Source organism: Bos mutus, chromosome 17 (assembly GCF_027580195.1).
Source record: "Bos mutus isolate GX-2022 chromosome 17, NWIPB_WYAK_1.1, whole genome shotgun sequence".
Lineage (NCBI taxonomy): Eukaryota > Metazoa > Chordata > Mammalia > Artiodactyla > Bovidae > Bos > Bos mutus.
Window position 1 is genome coordinate 2,770,530 of NC_091633.1, and position 18,957 is coordinate 2,789,486.

Consider the following 18,957-nt stretch of genomic DNA (forward strand, 5'->3'; position numbering starts at 1 on the left):
CGAGAGGTGGTAACACAGGGAGAGGAGGGTCTGGCTCAAAGGGGCAGCTTGAAAATGAAGTACAGGAGGAGAAAAGCCCCTTCCAGGTCTCAGAGAAAACGCAATCATCACAGGTAGGTTTGGACTAAGTGCCCTTTTAAAGATCCTTTCAGTCCTGAGATTGAAAGTTGTTTCCATATCGATGGGATCTGCCCCGGGAGGGGCTTCTCACAGTCTTGGCAGCTCACCCCAAAGAGAAAGAGAATGCCTGGCTCCTGTTGCCCTGGAGACAGCTCAGGTCCATTCCTCCATCTCCTCCTCGATTTTGCTTAAACATCTTGTCACCTTCTTGGCAAGACCTACTCTGAGCACCATCTTAAAGATGGTGGTAACTTGCACCCTGAACAACCCTTTTTGCTTGGCTTGAGTACTTTTTCCATAGCATCTGTGTCTTTCTCACATATTAAATACATGTTCTCATATACTAAAGATAATTTTAAGAAGATTTCTTTAAAGGAAAAAATTGGCTAATGCATAAAGATGCTCACTGTAATACCTACTGTAAGGACAAACTGGAAAAACCTGAACATCTACGCATGTATGTTCCTACAGTCTCCTAGTGAATTTCACAGTCAACAGAAATGATAATCTGGAATACTGGGTAGTGACAAAAATGCAAAGAGAAATGTCAAACTTTTCTCTACTTAAGATAACTGTATAAAAAAAAATGTGTTTGGACATGGGAATATGGAAACTTGAAAACACTGTTAGCATGGTATATAGGTTTCGGTGAATTTCCTGCTGTTAAAGTTTAACGCTGTCTCTGGGTCACTTGCTACAAAACCCCCGTCTTTCTCCCTGCTGACTGACACGTCAGGGTCGTCAGGTGGCTTCAGTGGTTGATGGCCACATCTGCGAGCCTGGGAAAGGCTTGGCAATGGCTGAGGACTGGGGTGAGCATCCCAGGACCATGAGGGCTGAGCGAGGGGCGTGGACTCCAACCTGCTCTCAGGCTCCAGTCTGCAGCAGATGGCTGCCAGGGGGAAGAAGGCTGGGGGGCACTCTTCGGGGACAAACTTCTCCCAGAAGAGCTTCACGTTGAGGCCGAAGTCCAGTGTTCGGGGCAGGCAGTCAGGATCTGCATACACCTGCCCGATTATCTGCAGGTGGAGAGACAGTGGTCAGGGACGGTGCAGCCATGTGGTGGGGGAGGCGGGTGCTGGTGCGGGGACAGGACAGGAGGGATGGTCAGAAGCGGGAGGCAGAGGCTTCCCTGGTGCTCCAGTGGTTAAGAATCCGTCTGGCAATGCAAGGACGCAGGTTCAATTCTGGTTAGGGAACTAAGATCCCACATGCTGCAGGGCAACTAAGCCCTGTGCTGCAGCCACTGAGCCTGAGTGCTGCACCTCGAGGGAAGCCTGCGTGCTGTAACTAAGGCCAGATGCAGTCAAATAAACAGAAGAGGAAGGAAGTAAAAACCCAGCTGAGAGGGCTGCCCCCTCCCGTCTCTCCGTATCTTGCTAATGCAGGCTTGTCTCCTGACTAGAGAATCTGGAGGAGCCTCAGCACAGAAGCAAGACGCCCGTGACCAGCCTCTGGAGGGGTTGCTTCCACACAGCCCCGCCCTGCCCTGTGCTGGAGTTCGGGCCCTGAGAAGGGAGGCACTGGATCTGATTCATGTCCGAAGCCCTCTGCTGCCAGCCCAGGGCTCTGCATACAGTAGATGCTCAACTGATTTCTGTTAAGTGAACGATATTTTTAAAAGTGAGACTCGAACGTGTCCAAAGACCCGTGATAACCGACACGGCCCTCTGCTCCTGCTGACTCTGTGGCACTATGCATCTTAGGAGGAGGAGCCCCCGTTTCGACTGCGGGGGCCGGGCTGCCAGGTCTGCTGCCTCAGGCCTGGTCTCCGTGCTGGGGCTCACCTCACAGAGGACAATCCCAAAAGAGAAGACATCCACCGTCTCGTCGTAGCTCTTTCCTTCACAAAAAACACAGGAGAGCAGGCTGTTGTTAGGTTTGGTCCCGTCTCTGCTCTGCACTGCGTCTGGAGCCAGGTCAGGTCAGAGCTAAGAGCCAGGGCTAGGAGAGGTTCTGTGGGGGTGCCTCTAAGGCTGTGGGGACAGGCCCCGTCTGAAAACCAGTCAGCCTCAGAGAGGTCTCATGAAACAACACTGCCCAGGGTGAAGCCGCACGGGATAGTGAAAGAGAACTGGGCCAGGATGCGCCTGGACTCTGGCACTGCCTCCTGTGCACTCTCTGGCTGGAGACCTCAGAAACGGCTGCAGCGGGCCACTTCTGCAGTCTCACAGCGCTGTCTGGCTCAGGAGGCCTGGCCAGCATCTCCGGCTGGTCTGCGCCTTAGCCACGAGGGGGCAGCACACCTCAGTTTTCAGCAAGGAGTGAGAACAGGCAGTAAAGTGCCTGAGCGCTCAGCTACCCCTTGGGGCACAGGAACCACAGTCAGACCTCAGCGTGGGCCCCGGATGGGGCGCCAGCCAGCCTGAAGGCCTGATCTCGGGGAGGGAGGCGTCTTTGAGGTCCAGTCTGGCACGGGATGAAAACCATGCACCCCCGGCTTCGGGTACCTGGTCTACACACCCTGGGGCTCTGCTGCAAGACGTGGCCCCACCTCCCCTCCGGGGTGTCAGGACTGACCGTTCAGCATCTCCGGGGCCATCCAGTAGGGGTTCCCCACCACTGTGTAGCGCTTCTTGCGGTCGCTCTTGCGCAAGGTGCGCTTCTTGGTGGTGGCCTTTTCCACGGGGGGCTTCTTTCTCTCCTCGACTATGAGCCGTGACAGCCCGAAGTCAGCCACCACCACGGTCTTGTCCTGAGAGGACAAGGGTCAGGTCAGCCCTGGGGGGCGGGGGACGACCGGACGGGGACAGGACAGTCCCAAGAGGAGGAGAGAAGACGCGTATAACCAAGGGGGGTCTTGATGGTGGTGTTTGTCTTCTCAGTCTGCGCTCTTTGCATGGCAGACACCCCCAGACCTAGAGGGTGTTCTCAGCAGAGGCCCTGGGACCTGGAGAGTGGAACCCAAGAGACAGGACAGTGGATTTCGTTTTGCTTTTTTTCTCATCCTGCCTTGTTCTCAGAAAGATTTAAAGCTGGAACCAGGATAAGACAGAAAAAGACAAGATACAGGCCTTCCGTGGGGGTGGGGGGCGAAGGGGAGATAAGCTCTTCAAATAGCTACAAGGCAGTCATGTGGAAAAGGGATTAAGACTGTTTGGTGTGAGTCCAGAGGGCATGGCCAGGGCCAGTGAGTGGACACCCAGGAAGCTACACTGCAAGTCAACAGGAGTAACACTGTAGCGAGCAGAGCTGACCAGCAGGGGAGAGGGAGGCTGGCCCCAAACCCCTCCCTGTGAATTTAGTAGCTCTGTAGCCTCGGGCTGAGGCTTCAGGTGCCACAGCTGCAAAATGGGGTCCTTGGGGAGCTGCTGCCCCCAACACGGGGCAAAACCAGGAAAAGTGACAGGGCTCTACAAACAGTTGAGGAACTTCAAGTCCCTTCCAACCACAGGATTATTTCAAAGGCTGCTACTGGGAGGAGGTGGGGTTTGTCTGCATGTATGGGGATCCCCCAGCAGACAGAAGCCTGAGGCGATACCTCTGGTCTAAAGCCAGAGGGGCCAGGCAGTCTCGCTGGCAACAAGGGAGCCAGGAGGGCTGCCCTGGGGGCACGTACCAGCTTGATGAGGCAGTTGTGCGAGTTCAGATCCCGGTGGATGATACACATGGAATGCAAATAGGCCTGGAACAAGAGGTAGGAGCTGAGGCCCATGGCCAGTCAATCGGCTAGACGCTGACTCTGAGACTCGGGGGCCCCAAAACCTGCTCTTCCCCCAGGACACCCCCACCCCCCACGCCAGCTTAAGAACCCAAGCTGGACTCCAGGGCCCTCCTGCCGTCACTCCTCATCCCGGTGTCAACCGAAGGCCAAGGGCTTCCCCTCTCCCTGCTGCCGTCTCCTGCCCAGCAGCCTCTGTTCACCGATCCCAACCCAGGGGCTGCTCTGTCCTGAAGTTCCCGACTCCCTGGGCCCAGTGAGCACCCCCCAACCTATTTTACTCAGAGCTAGGCCACCCCCTCCCAGTCTCTGGCTTTAGCCACCCTGGATCCTTCCTGCTGGGAGAGGGGAAGTGGCCACCTCCTGGCCCAGCTGATCTGTGCTCCCAACACACATTTCCCTCTCTGTCTACACTTTCCCTGTGATCTACTGGTTAGCATTCAGTGCTCTCACTTAGGGAAAAAAAAATTTATTGGAGTGTAGTTGATCTATAATGCTATGTGAAGTTTCAGGTGTATTGCGGATGAATCAGTGACACATATACATATCCACTCTTGCTTAGATTCTTCTCCCATACAGGTCATTACAGAGTACTGAGGAGACTTCCCTGTACTCCTCAGTGCCTTCTTAATAGTGACGCACTTTACATATAGTAGTGTATATATGTTGATTTCATCCTCCCGGTTTATCCCTCCCCCTTTCCCCCTTGACAACCATGAGTCTGTTTTCTATATCTGTGACTCCACTTCCCTTTTGTGAACAGGCTCATTTGTACCACTGTTTTAGAGTCCACACATAAGCAGTATCATATGATATTTGTCTCTCTGTGTCTGACTGACTTCACTCAGTGTGACAGTCTCTAGGTCCGTCCGTGGCGGCGAACGGCCTAATCCATCCTTTCCGCGGCTGAGTCATACCCCACTGTGTGTACGTGCCGCATCTTCTTATCTCAGCGCTCTGACTTTAACCTCTCCCTCTTCCTACCCTCATGTGTCCAAACCAGTCTGTATTTGCTATTTCCCCATCCAGGCCTCCGCCTCTGGCTCTTGAGCCACCCTCCCACGCAGAAACCCGCCCCTCTCCCCGCAACACCAGTTCCCTCCCTTGGGCTCCTGGAGCCGCTCACAGGCCCACGGAACTCTTTCCAACCTGCCTGGCGCCCCTCCTCAGGGGGTGCCCACCCTTCTCCTGTGCCACCTGCCTCCAAGACGGTGTGTGCCTGCCTTTTCCTTCTGGCCTCCTCAATGTCAGCCCCTCTGGTCACTGTTAACCCCTACTAAGCACCTACACACCAGCCTCAGCAGATGCCTGTCCAAGCTCCTCCCAGACCCACTCTGCTGGCAGGGCTGTCGGCAGGACTCACCATTCCAGAGGCGATGCCTTTGGCAAACCTGACCTTCTGCTGCCAGGGGAACGGGTCCTGCAGGATGGAGGAAGGCCCGTCAGAGGCCGGTGGGCCTTGTTCTACTGGTGGTCCAGGCCCCGTGGGTCAACGTGATCTGCAGTAAACCCTCCCTGCCTGTGCCCAGTCCCACCCAAAATGGCCCTTTGCAGGTAAGGCAGCAGGTCTCTCTGATCATTGTGGTTCCAGAGCAGTGGTGACACAGGGGCCCCACTGATGACCCCCCCAAGGCTCTTAGGGACTCTGGGGGTGCTGTGCTCACCACGTTGCGCAGGAAGTCCTTCAGCGTGCCCCCCTCGATGTACTCCGTCAGCAGGTTCAGCTTCTTGTCCTTGTACAGTACGCCGATGAACTTGAGCACGTTGGGGTGGTCCAGGCTGCGCATCACCTTCACCTGCAGGGCGGGGAGGCCACGAGGGCGGGGCCCGGTTTCTTCCTCACCCCCTCCCTCGGGGAGTAAGCATGACACATGTGCCCCGTGTCTCCCCCTCCTGTCTCGGGTGCTGGGGAAGAAAGCCCCACGTGGATGGGGACAGCCTCCCTGGCCTCGTGCTTGGGACCCTGCCTTTCTAGGAGCTACATCTGGGGAACTGGAGAGGCAGGGCCCCAGAGTGAGGTGGAGACCAGGAGGGCAGCACCCTGTGGGGCGGTGGGGAAGGACACCAAGGTGCCAGGCTGGCCTGGCGGGGTGTCCAGCGTCGAGCTGCTCCAAAGCGCCTGCGCTCACCCCACACTCCACGAGCTCCATGAAGCACAGCTCACTGTACCAGTTCGTGCTGTCCTCAGTGTTTTTTGTACAAATAATGTGCCGTCATTTACGGGGGGGGGCAGGGACATTCCTCTAATGGTCTGTTCTGCCTTAAGAAAGGCAGGCAGAAAGAAAGTGACGACTCCAAACTAAGCTTCCTCTTCACATCTTTTTTTTTTTTCGGTGCTGAAAGCTGGGATTGAAGTCATTCTTTAGTATCAATTTCCCTCTTTCAACAGTGACACAAACTCCTAGCCCCCACCCCGCTTCTTACCTCAGTTAGAAAAGTCTTCTGTGTCTCCTCATCACACCGGATCAGCTCCTTCATGACCATCACTTTGCCCGTGGCTTTGTGCGTCACCTAAAAGGAGGGTGACTGTCACTAGTGCAGAGAACAGAGGCCCTTCTGGGGAACTGTGCGCAAATCTGTCGCTGGCCATCCCATGCCCTGGAGGACACGCTGACGTCATCAGCCGGATCAGACTGACAGTTCAAGTGCAGAACACACAGCAAGGGCCTCAGAAGGGAGCACACCTTCCTCCCCGGAGAGCTGGGCATGCACGGAGGAGAGGTGAGAACCCACAAAAGGGGCGTGTTGGGGGGAGTCAGGGGGAGGGGTGCTGCCAAGCCAAGCAAGGGTTCTGGTCATCTGACCCAGGAGCGTGTCTCTCGGGGAACAGGAGTCTGGGGGGCAAGAGGGTCAGTGCCACAGACATGCACCAGGGAGCTGGGGGGGTTGGGAGGAAGCTCTCCAGCCCCATGGCCCCGAAGGCTGAGACACATGGCTTACCTGACCCCCCCTCCCAGCTCTCAGCAGAGGAGGAGGAGGAGAGAGAGAGAGAGAGAGGTTAGTCCCCGAGACTGTTCAGCAGGGAGGCAGGAGCCACTCCCACGCCGAGGCCTCTGGGCACCTAGAAACACTCACTGACCAGAGATGGGGGGGCCACAGTCAACCTCATCCCACCCGGGGCTCCAGGTCCCCCAAGCTCACACCAGCAGCAACGCTGCCTTCAGGTGGCCTGGGAGGGCAAATAGTGAAAATCCCCAGAGGAGGGTTCGAGGGCTGGGGGGCACAGGGGCAGAGCTGGCGCTCACCTTGATGGCCTGCCCGAAGAAGCCCTTCCCCAGGACCTCGCCGTGGATCAGGTCACAGGGCCGGAAGATCTGCTGTGAGCAGCTACTGGAGCAGCGCAGGGACTCTGAGCGGCTGATGTCACGGCTGAGCAGGAGCGGCTCCTTGGGGGAGCTGGGGCCGGGGGACTTGGAGATGCTGTTACTGCGTCTGCAGAGGAGGAGGAGAAGGGATGAGGGTGGGGACAGGGCAGCCCTCAAAGACCCAGCATGGAAGCCTTGAGGCAGGAACCTCAGGGCCACCCTGGTCTTTCCAACCTCTGCAGTCAGGGTGCTGGGACGGGGGAGGGGGACTCTGACATTGGACAGAGGTGTTGTCTGGGGGCGGCAGACATCCGGAGTCTATGTAAGCATGGGAAAATCACCCGCAAAGCGGGAACTCTGAGCACCTCTCACCCAGAGTGAGGGACTAGACTCCACCAGCTGGCAGCACTGTCGATGGGTCGATGGGAATCCACCACCTTCCAGGTCTGCCTGATTTACAGCCCCGATTGGCTTAGAGCAACAGCCTACTACCACCCAAAACATGAGCAAATGGGACATCTCTGTAGTACCTGCCTGTACTTCCTGAACTTTAATAAGTGCGTATGATTTTTAGAGCAAAAAAGCCACTTTGTTTATGACATTTTTAAAGAGCAGCCAATGGTTGGTGACTGTCACTCTGACTTCCTAAAGAAGGGACTTCTGGTCCCCCCTCGTGCATTCATCTCTTGCTTTCTGGTTGTCAACGTCCTTATCTACACTTATCTGTGCCCCGTGTCCAGCCTCGGCACCCTATGCTTCCCCCACAGGCCTTGCCACCCTTTGGGATCCAGCACCGCTGCCTCCTGCCCAGCTCAGAGTTCAGTGGACAAAGCCTGACCCTCTGGCTTCTCCTGGAGAAGGAAATGGCCACCTACTTCAGTATTCTTGCCTGGAAAATCCCATGGACAGGGGAGCCTGGCAGGGAACAGTCCATGAGGTAGCAAAGAGTCGGACATGACTTAGCAACTACACTCTGGTTTCTAGGGAAAGCTGGCAGACAGCTGGGTCAGATCACACATGGGCCCTGGCTATGAACTGTTATCCTCGGGGGGGCGCTGGGTCAGCACAATCCTCATTGCCCACTCCCGGCCAGCTGGCTCCCTTCCTAACTCTGCTGGCCTCAGAGAGCCAGCTCCACTAGTCCAAGAGCTGGGCGTGGGGCAGCACAGAGCCAGGGCGGGACGGGGCACCTCAGGGAGCGTCTCCTCAGTGTCCCCTCCAGGTTCTCCTTGGTGTCCAGGGGGCTGAGGGTGTGCGCGTGTCTGTCATTCTGCGCGCAGGGAGAGAGCCGTGCATCCAGCTGCAGCTGGTCCAGGCGCTGGGAGACGGGGTCGTGTTCAATCAGGAGCTGCAGTGTCTGGGTCGTCTGGCTAATGGCGTCCTCCACCTGCAGCCAGGAGCAGTGTGAGGCAGGCCCGCAGGGCATCCCATCGTGGGCCACCCACCATCAGGCCAGAGGACCAGAGCCCGCTGTGGCCTCTGGCGGCCACTGGCCACACCGTGCCCTCTGCCCACAGCCTGGCACTCCCCGACATGGCCAGCCATCCCTGCTGCCCTGGGAACAAGCCAGGCTGACAGAGGGGGTCACCAGTGCTCACAGGCTCAGTGGCAAGACAAAGAGGGTCTGTTCACGGTCCGCCCCCCACTCCCCACAGGACACACGGCAGGTACCTCCTCCACGCGGAGCGTGCGCACGGGGGCCCCATTGATCTCCAGGATGCGGTCCCCAGGGTGGATGGCGTTTCGGTTGTTAGGACTGATGTGCATCCGGTTGACCCTGGGCCAGACGAGAGAAGGCAGGGCAGAGGCATCTTTAAAGACAGCCTGACCAATTTCACTTGTGCAGGAAGGGCTCACCAGGCCCTGGGCCCCGACTGGCCCCCAGGCCCAGGCCACTCAGGGAGAGGCGCCACCCCATCTCGGTGAAAGGCACCCCACTCACCCAGAGGCCTAAGCCAGAAACCTAGACGGCATTCCCTGCTTCGGGAGTTCCCTCACTGCCCCCCAATCCTCACGTCCTGAAGAATGCTCCATCACCATGGTTACCAACACCCGTCTCTTGCTCCATGCATCAGCCTGCTAACTGGTCTCTGTACCTCTAGGCCTGCCCTTCTCCCATCCCACTTCCACAGCAGCATGCTTCTAAAACACTCCCCTGGTCGTGTCACCTTGCTGCTTAAATCCCTCAAGAGACCCATTGGATCCTCATGATCCAGGCTCTCTGTGACTTAACAGGCCCCTTCTGGCTATTCCCAACCACCCAATCTATACCAGACACAGCCACAGACCTCCACCTCTGTCCTGAACACAGCTTCGGGCTTAGAGCAGACCTCACCTCCCTCTGACTTCCCAGCCCCAGGACCCCGCTCTGCTGTGAGCACCCAGCACCCAGCACACAGTAAGCACATGATCACCGTCTACAGGGCTGGGAGCCACAGTGCCTCACAACTGGTATTAGATGGACAGACCCTTTCCCCATCCGGTCGCCAGCCTGGACACAGCATGGAGTCTTTACCTCTTTCTCCTCCTTCCTCCATTCACTCACTCAACCAATGAAACAACAATCCATGTGCACCCACTATGTGCCAGGCACTGCTCCAGGCCCTGGGTGCGCAGCAAAGAACCAGACTAAGTTCCACAGGGAACTCTTGAGGAGGACAGATGATAAACAAACATAACCAAGCCAGATAATTTCAAAGAGCAAACATGATGGAAATTTGACCCGTGAAAGGTAAGCGGTTCTGGTGTTAGGTATCTGGCGGGAAGCAGTCATGGTGGGGGATGAGGGCGGTCAGTGCCAGGGCCTAGGCGTGGTGACAGCACAGTGAGCCCAGGAAGGAGAGACGCGATGTGGATGCAGAGCTCTGCTAAGATGTTGGGGCTCCAAGGCCTGCTGTGTGCTCCGCTCCAGAACCCCCATCCCAGGCACTCACTCTCTCACTTGCACGGTGGTGGCGTAGTTTGAGCAGGCACTCTCCACGGACACGGAGAAGCCCCGCCTGCCTTCGGTGGTGGCTGGCATGGAGATGTGTGTGACGGAGTAGGGCAGCTGGTCCTGGACGGATTCCGTGGACAGCCTCTCAAACATGGGTGCCAGTACCACCTCGTTGTGGCACTTCCCACTGCGGGGAGGAGCAGAAAGGGGGCTGAGATCCTGGAGCCCCACCTGGAAGCCCCCAGCAACGATGAGCCTTCCAGCGACAGAGCACATAGCCCCACGTTCACTGCCCTGCCCGATTCCAGCTGGCCGCTCACAATGAGCAGCTGGGTTCTCTGCCTCTGACTCAAGGTAAGAACTGGGCCTCAGCCTGACTTTTTTTGTCGACCGAGGCAGCTGGGCTGACTTCTCAGGGGCCTTTGCCTTTAACATCCTGGGCTCCCTCCGAGAGTCCCCTCCCAGCCATCATCTCCCTCTGGGAGGCCTGCAGGGCAGTATGCTTATTCTCCCACTAGGTACGGAGAGAAGGCAGAGACGTTCATTATCTCGCTCACAGCTTTCAGAGCTGGTCAAGAGCCATCGCTGTGACAGGAATACAATCAGCGCACCGAGACCCCAGCAGTCCTGCACAATTCACACTGCCACTTGCCCCGCCCGCTCAGCCACCCTTGTCAGGAAGGAGGGACACGGGGCCACCATCTTACCAGTAGAGGGTGGCGTGCTGCACCAGGGCGTATGCGTCCCCATCCTCGATGATCACCTTGCAGCTCATACAGGCGAAGCACTCTGGGTGGTACTTGAACTCCCCGGCCACCTGTGGGCAGGTGGGGAGCAGGGTGGACAGACGTGGGGAGGAGACAAGTTGGCACTGTTGCTGGAGTGGAGGCGGGGTGGGTGAGGGGCCTCCCATCAGGGCTCTACAGACCATCCCTGCCCAGTCATTGCTGACTTTGGCCCGCCCCGTCCCAGAGCTTCCAGGGAAAGGGCTGGACTGGTGCTTCTCTGTCATTTCTTTCTTTCTGTTTGTCAACACCATGTGACCTGCAGAATCTTAGTTCTCCAACTAGGGACTGAATCCAGGTCCTTGGCAGTGAAAGCAAGGAGTCCTAACCACTGGACCAGCAGGGAAGTCCCTCCTTGTCATTTCTGAGACTGTAAGAAAAAAACTCTCGGTCTCAGCCATGGGCACAGGCCCCCAGAAGTCATCAGCCCCAGGAGGGAGGCTCATGCTCCCCTTTAGGGCCCCATCCCATCTCACCGTCTCCCCTCCTTGCCTGCCCAGCCCTCCCAACACTGGACTGTTAAGTCTCTGAGAGACGGATCACATCTGGCACTTAATAGGTCCTAAAAATCATCTGTTAAGTGACTGAATAAATAAAGGGAGAGGCCTCGGCTGACGGGAAGACAGAAGGTGAATGGCCACAGGGAACCGGAGGCACTGCCAATGAACTCTGACGACGGAGGGGCAGAGATGGAGGGATGCACTCACCATGGCGGGCCCCGTCATCACCAGAGAGCACCCGTGGCAGAACTCCCCAAACTTCCCCCAGTAGTCCTTCTGGCAGTACAGCTTCCCATCCTTCTCATAGTACCAGTTGGTGAGGGGATCCTGGCATTCAGAACACCTGAAGAGCAAGGCAAGGACAGAAACCTAAACCTTTCTGGGCCTTGAAGCCCTTGGAGAAATTTGATAATTTGATAAGAGTCAAGAAACCTCTTGGCTTTTGAATTGGGATGCTGGAGAAGACTCTTCAGAGTCCCTTGGACTGCAAAGAGATCAAACTGGTCAATCCTAAAGGAAATCAACCCTGAATATTCACTGGAAGGACTCACCCTGAAGCTGAAGTTCCAATACTTTGGCCACCTGATGCAAAGAGCAGACTCACTGGAAAAGACTTTCATGCTGGGGAAGATTGAGGGCAGGAGGAGAAGGGGATGACAGAGAGGATAAGATGGTTGGATGGCATCACTGACTCAATGAGCAAACTCTGGGAGATAGTGGAAGGCAGGGAAGCCTGGTGAGCTGCACTCCATGGGGTTGCAAAGAGCCCGACATGACTTAGCGACTGAGTAAGAAGCCTCTCCCAAAAAAATACACACATGAGGAAAATGTGCATATAATTTAGGTATGGGGTACATGTCATAGGACTGAAGCCCATTCATGTGCCAGTTAAGAACTTCTGGTCAAGAATGATACCTCAATGAACCAAAGAAGCTCAGTGACCTCCACTCTTCAGAACCTACCCATCTCCAACAGCATTACCTATGAGCATCCTTGAGAAAAACAGATTAAGTGTACAGAAACAATCAGGCAAATCCAGAAAGGGGAGGTCATTCTATAAGACAACTGGTCTTTTCTGTTTTAAAAAGTTAAGGCACAGGGATTAGAAAAGCCCAGTAGACACAGAAACCCCCAAATGCAACACCTAAGCCCTGGATTCGATTCTGGATTGAAAATGAAAACAGGCAAGACTGACATTTTTGGAACTGAGGAAATCTGAATTTCGCCTATACATTAGATTATAATGCAAAATTACTGTTAATTTTTTAGATGCGATAATGATACTTTGCCTATACAGAAGAATTTATAGAAGAAAAATAGTAAAGTAATAAGGAGAGTCAGTTCAGTTCAATCACTCAGTCATGTCTGACCCTGCGACCCCGTGAACCGCAGCACGCCAGGCCTCCCTGTCCATCACCAACTCCCGGAGTTCACCCAGACTCATGTCCATTGAGTCGGTGATGCCATCCAGCCATCTCATCCTCTGTCGTCCCCTTCTCCTCCTGCCCTCAATCTTTCCCAGCATCAGAGTCTTTTCCAATGAGTCAGCTCTTCGCATCAGGTGGCCAAAGTATTGGAGTTTCAGCTTCAACATCAGTCCTTCCAGCAAACACCCAGGACTGATTTCCTTTTACTTGCAATTTACTTGTAAATAAGTAAAAAATAAAACTCTGTGTATGTGTGTATACAGACATATGAAGTGGCTTAAACTTAACAAATGATCTTAGGTGAAGGATATATGAGTTTTTTAAACTAGTCTTTCAACTCTTCTATATATCTGAAATTTTTCAAAATAAAATAATGAGGGGAAGAAAGACTCCATCAGCACCATGTAACACGTGCGTGTGAGCCTCAGAGCTCCTTTCTCCTCCAGTCACTGGGCTGTGAAGCTCCACACTCGGTCAGGCTGGGGGTGTTCTGGGGTCATGTCTATACACGCGATCATCCTCACGTCTGACCCTGGCACTCAGAGCTAAGAGCCCCTCGGCCGGGTGAGCCTGTCCCACCTCCCTCTTCCTAGTTAACAGACTGTTCTTGTCGTCGAGGCCTCGCGGCACCCACACTCTCCTTGCTTTCTGAGAGGCAGGGTGGAACTGTTCTTGGTTTGAATCCTGACCTGCCGCTTACTAGTCATGTCATCTTGGGCAAGTTATTTCACTTCTCTGACGCAGCTTCCTTATCTGTAATGTAGACTACTGTGAAAATAAAATAATACATGTTAAAGTACAGACAGTTTGGGACTTCCCTGGCGGGCCAGTGGCTGGGGCTCTGTGCTTCCACTGTAGGGGCAAGGCTTTGATCTCGGCTCGGGAACTAGGGTCCCACAAGCTGTGTGGCAGGGCCAAGAATATTTTTTAAAATAAGACAGCTTATATAAAAGGCCTAGCACTCTAACAATGCTGTAGCGTCCACTGCTATTGAGTGATGATGATAATGGAAACTCATGTTATTGGCCACTTACTGCCATTACCTGGGTGGTTTTTGGACAACTTCTCTTACTAGCTTTTTCTCACGGACAAAACGTGACCCATAGCATCTACTACAAAGAGCCACTATGAACAAGTAAGTTAATAAAGAGCAAAGTCTCCTGCAAACTGTGAAGGGCAAAGCAAGTGTGTTCTTAGAGTAACTTGGTAGGCACTGCAGATAGAAAAGATAGATCATACAGGGTCCCCTCCTCCACTTCCAAGAGCTTATAATGGGTTGAAGAAGAGAAAATCTAAACAAAACTTGATTAACAGTGCAGGGCGAGAGGCCAAGATGGGGCGTCCGCCATCAGCCACCCACCCTTAGCGTTTCTCATTTGTCCTCTGGCTGCTGAATTTCAGGTAGACGAGTATGGATGTGCAGTGCCCAGGACGGCTCAGTGCAGACCATGAGTTACAGGAGGTGGAGGGGAAGACCCCGTTCTGGGCACGCAACTCCAGCTCCTCTCAGCGTAAAAGGCACACTTTTACATGCGCTCTGAGCTGGGAGGAGACACCAGGTTCAGGTTCTTAGGAACCACATGTCTCTGGACAAGCCCCTCTCTCTCTCTGGGCTCAGTCCCCCCACCCGTAAACTGAGGGGATTAGACTTTCCCCTGGATGATCCAAGGCTCCAATCTCAGCACCATGTATCTCCCCCCACCCCGCCCCCGGGTGATCTCAGGCCAGCTGCTCGGCTCCTTATTTCTGAAGTGGCAACATCACCTATTTTTAGGCAGGCAGTGAGGACAGAACTCAGTTCTGGACGGTGGTGACGTGCCCGGCACGGGGGCCGGCAGCAGGGGCAGGGCCTTCCTTCATGCTCCCACCTTCTGATGTAAGGCATCTGGGTACCTGCCTTCTTCCTTCACTGAGGAGAGGAACAGCATCCCACTCACCCCTGAGAGACTCAGCACCGTGCAAAGGGCCTTCGGAGTAAGCCCTCAGCAAACACTTCCAGAGTGAACACTATGGGCGTGGCGAGCACCAGCGGTCCAGGTGGGAGCATTGGGGTTTCGCGGCTCCCGGTCACCGGGCCCTGCCCGCCCCTCTCCTGTCTGAGGTGGAGGAGAGCTGCTGCAGACGAACCTGCACCAACCATTGGCCGGGGCCCTGTTACACCCCTGCCATGGTATGTGCACTGCAGGGCACAGGAGCACCAAATGCGTCCTCCTCTCCACTGCCAATAGCCTCCCTTTGTCTGTTGCAAGTAGCCCAGGCCAGGACTGGGAAGGGGCCAGGGAGAGGGGCAAGTGCAGGCATGCAGGAGCCAGACGTGCTGGCCTCCTGGGAAGAAGACCTGGCCAGAGCGTGACACCACCACGCACATATCTGGGTCAAGGAATGCCTCTGCGGGGCACAGCCGGCTGCTCAGCCAGGGCCGGCCGCCACAGGCAACTTTGAAGAACAGGAAGCTGAACGTCTGACAGGAGGACGGGCTGCTTTACACAGGACACAAGTGGTTCTGGGCCTCCGGGGACACTGCTGCGGCAGATTCACTTAAATGTTCACAGCAGCCACGGTAACCTGTTTCGAGAATGTAACCATATTCTGCTGCGCTGTATGAGATACCTAACTTTCATGAGCTCTAATCCTGACCGCACCCTGCAGGGTGATAGGATTAGCCCTGTTTCACAGACTAGGAGACTGAAAAGCAGAGTCAAGTCACTTCTGCGAAGTTGCCCGGAACACACATGACGAAGCCGGAATCTGCACCAACGTGTGCCTCCGCTTCATGGTGCAGCACGCCCACTAAGCTGGGCAGTGGGGCTCGCATCTGTGAAGACACAGAGGCTGGAGCCCTGAGAGCACGCGTCCCTTTGCGTGTCAACACCTGCTGGTGCTTCTCCTGAAGCCCAAGGACCCAACGTTAAGTGGCACAATGACTCTCCTCCTCCACTGAGTCCATGGCAGGTTGGTCCCCAGCAGACTCTGCCCCTATTAAAAGGGTCCAAAACTCACTCTGGGAATGTAAGGTGTGACTCAGGAGAATTCCACCTTGATCCTCAGGGGCCATGGCCACAATACCTTCTCCCCAAAGCCTTTCCCAGCCTTCAATTTTCCGAAGTTTCAAGTGAAAATTAGCATGTGCCCTGGCTACAGGCCCAGGGCATCGAGCTTGGAGGTGGTGGGCCTGGCAGTGGAGCCAGACCCCAGGGCCAAGGCATCAGCCAACACACTCTCCAGAGCAGTGAATGGAGCAGAGACTCTCCAGCCACATGCTTTAACAACCTCCAGAACTTTCCCGGAGCACTATGGAGAGCCTGGGCAGCTAGAGTGGACCAAACCCTGATGGTCAGTTCAGTGGGCAGCTCAGATCCAAGCTAAAGCCTTTAGAGTCAGCAGGGAACATACTGGTTAAAAAATAATAATCAAACTTAAAGTTTCATAAATAATTTCTCTTAAGACCTGGGTCCACATTCCATCTTTGCCACTCACTATCTGAGTCACCTGAAGCCAGTTACTTCATGACCCAGGCCTCAGTGTCCTCATTCGCACACTGGTGATGATGAAAATTAAACCACGTACAGACGCCCAGCGAGAGCCTGGCCCAGAGCGGGGGCCCAGGAAGTGCTCATCTCCCCACCTCCCTCTCCGATTGGAGAACACCCAGGGTGAAAGGAGACAGACCCGTCCCTCTCCCAGGCCCAAGCAAGAGGGACCTGTTTCTTGGCCCAGAACCAAAGAGATTTCTGGAAACAGGGAAGGTCCCCAAATGAATTATCTATCTAGCCAGTTAGAAATCAATTGATTATAATCAATTCTGACCAATTAGGAAACAGTTACTGTTCATGGAGGGTGTGCAAGATGGAACAAGCAAGGTGCTGAGAGAAGCCAAGTGAGATAAGACAGAGGCCCCGCCCTCAGTCACATGAAAATTCTTCAGACCAAACGTTTACAGGTAAATTTTCCACCTTTGGTGGTGAGAGCGCCAGAACAGCCATTGTTACCTGGATTTACACAGGTTAAAGAACAAGCCCTCCAGCGTCCTGCTTGAGGGCCTGGCCGGAGGCTTGTCCTTAGCCTCTGAGCAGAAAGCAGAGTGGGAGAAGCTTCTTCCAGCCCCTGCCTCTGAGCACTGACTGGGGTGCGGGGGCACCTGGCAGATCTCTCTGCTCTAGCCTGAGTGAAACGACTGGGGTCGCCACACCTCCTCTGGGCCCGAAGGGGTCGGGGGCAGAATAGAGCAGGGGCCCAGAGACTCCGGTCCGTCAGAGCTCAGCCTTCTACCACCCCAGACCCCTTAATCACCCCTCCTTCCTGCAGACCCTGCAGACTGAAACAGGCTGTCAATTAAGCTGTAATTATTATGGAATAAATCGGTTGTTATCCTGTTTGAAAAAATTAACCAAACACATAACGAGCTTCTGATCAGCAAGAAATAAGTGTTGCCAGAGTGCGCTGACTCAGTTCCAACCAGAAGCCAGAAAGCCTGTGGTTTCAAGTCATCTGTGCCGTGGTGCTGCAGCTAATGGAAGAGAGCTTGTGTGTCGGAGGAGCCACGTGGGCTGCAGAGCTGGGAGCCACTCACCTGATCTGAGTCCTTCATTTTTCAGGGGAGAGAGAGTCCCAGGGGACCCAAGGCAGCTGCCAAATGTGACTGTGAAGGTGGGCAGGGTTAAGAATAGTTTCTCCCTTTGAACAAGGGTTGCTTTAGAATACAAAGATGCACTTGTTTTCTTCAAGAGACAATGTGTAAACCAAACTCACCAAATCAACGTCAGGCATTAAGGGGAAAGCTGTAAAAAGAAAAATCCTTTAATGATGTCAGACTAAAGTCCCTCTTTAATTTTCCTCTTCTGTAAATTCCGATCGGAGGGGTTTTCTTACTCGCGAGGACGCTCATGACTACGTCTCAGCCCCCAACCCTGGTGCACGGGCAGAAGGGGACGATGCCTGCCTGCCTGCCTGGCGGGCAGGGGCGCCTGGGGCACAGAAATCGCATTCTTCATCCCCGGCTCCCACTTCCCTCCCCGGCGAGCTGTCACGCCTGATCATGTCCCCATGGAATCTGGTTGCGTCACTCTCCTTGAAGCTGCAGACCCAGAACTGTGTGCTCAGGGCCTGGGGTCAAGGACTTAATTTCTTCCACAGAATCTGGCAAGGGTCGTGTCGAGGAGCCCAGGAAATCCAGTCCCTACGCTCCGCAGGGGAGGAAACCGAGGCCCAGGGTGGGGTCAGGCACCTGGTCAGAGGGCAGCCCTTGAGGACATCCTGCAATAAAGGAGGGGGCGAGGGCAGAAGCGGCTTTCTGACAAGGCAATGACACTGGTGACTGACTGGACTGCTACCTGGGAGAGGAGAGGGTCTGGGTGGTCCCTGGGTGGGGAGGCAGGGCACAGAGCCCCATGCTCGGCTAGCTCTTCAGAAGTGGCTTCAGGAATGTGGCCTCCCATCTCGGGGGAGGGGAGAGCGGCTGTGGCCCGCCAGTCAGCCCCCCCTGACTCCAGCTGGGCAAACAGAGTTGGGGGGAGGGCCGTCAGGTTGCCCGGAGGGGCTGGGGCAGAGCAAGACAAAGCACGGGCAGACCTGGGTGGCGCAGTGGCCGGGTCCTCACAGGTCCACGCTGACTGTCCATTATCTGCTTGAGCTCCTGAGAGGCTGTGTTGTGCCCCCAGAGATTAAAAGGGGCACACATTCCTGGCTTCTAAGGAAGCCACCCCACCCCCAGGCTGCCGATCCAGGATTAAGAGTAAGAGGGATTAATGAGGCCCTGGCTTAAACTAGTGGCTGCTTCAAACACTTGGCATCTTGATTCCACATGGTACAACTCAAGATCAATCCCCATCCCCAAAGGCCCTGCAGAGGAGGATATCTGCTGTCCCCGCCATGTGCCAGGAAAACTATGGGGAAGCCTTTCCCTGCTTGCTCCCTCTCTCCTCTGCGAGGAAAGCAAACCTGAGAACGGTCCTGGGGAGATACACGCAGGGGGAGATGCAGCCTCCCGAGGCTGGCCAGAAAGACCCTGCAAGTTAACTGTTGAAAGCAGCTACCACATCTGTAAAACGGGGACACCAAAGGTCTTGAGGCTGTCAAGAGACTGCAGGATGAAGTGCCAGGCAGGATGTCTGGAAGAGGCAGCCCCGAGGACCAGTTTTATCCCGCCCCTCAGACCCTGGGGTTTCCCACCACTCGACCAGGGTCTGGTGATTCTGAGAAGCCACGTGGTGCTCTGCTTTTCTGCC

General features: G+C 55.1%; 1 protein-coding gene across 3 annotated transcripts in view; it reads right to left on the reverse strand.

The window, feature by feature from the left end:
- The window catches only part of LIMK2 (LIM domain kinase 2), a 54,552-nt gene that overhangs the window by 1,607 nt on the left and 33,988 nt on the right, over positions 1–18,957 (reverse strand). For all 3 annotated transcript variants that reach the window (XM_070385827.1, XM_070385829.1, XM_005908516.3), the window contains 13 exons: positions 11,514–11,649; positions 10,729–10,838; positions 10,020–10,208; positions 8,758–8,863; positions 8,277–8,473; positions 7,027–7,213; positions 6,206–6,292; positions 5,446–5,577; positions 5,145–5,201; positions 3,680–3,745; positions 2,641–2,815; positions 1,908–1,963; positions 982–1,139 (listed from right to left, as the gene is read on the reverse strand). In XM_070385827.1, the coding sequence (XP_070241928.1) occupies positions 982–1,139; positions 1,908–1,963; positions 2,641–2,815; positions 3,680–3,745; positions 5,145–5,201; positions 5,446–5,577; positions 6,206–6,292; positions 7,027–7,213; positions 8,277–8,473; positions 8,758–8,863; positions 10,020–10,208; positions 10,729–10,838; positions 11,514–11,649 (1,656 nt within the window). The remainder of the gene's footprint in view (positions 1–981; positions 1,140–1,907; positions 1,964–2,640; positions 2,816–3,679; positions 3,746–5,144; positions 5,202–5,445; positions 5,578–6,205; positions 6,293–7,026; positions 7,214–8,276; positions 8,474–8,757; positions 8,864–10,019; positions 10,209–10,728; positions 10,839–11,513; positions 11,650–18,957) is intronic.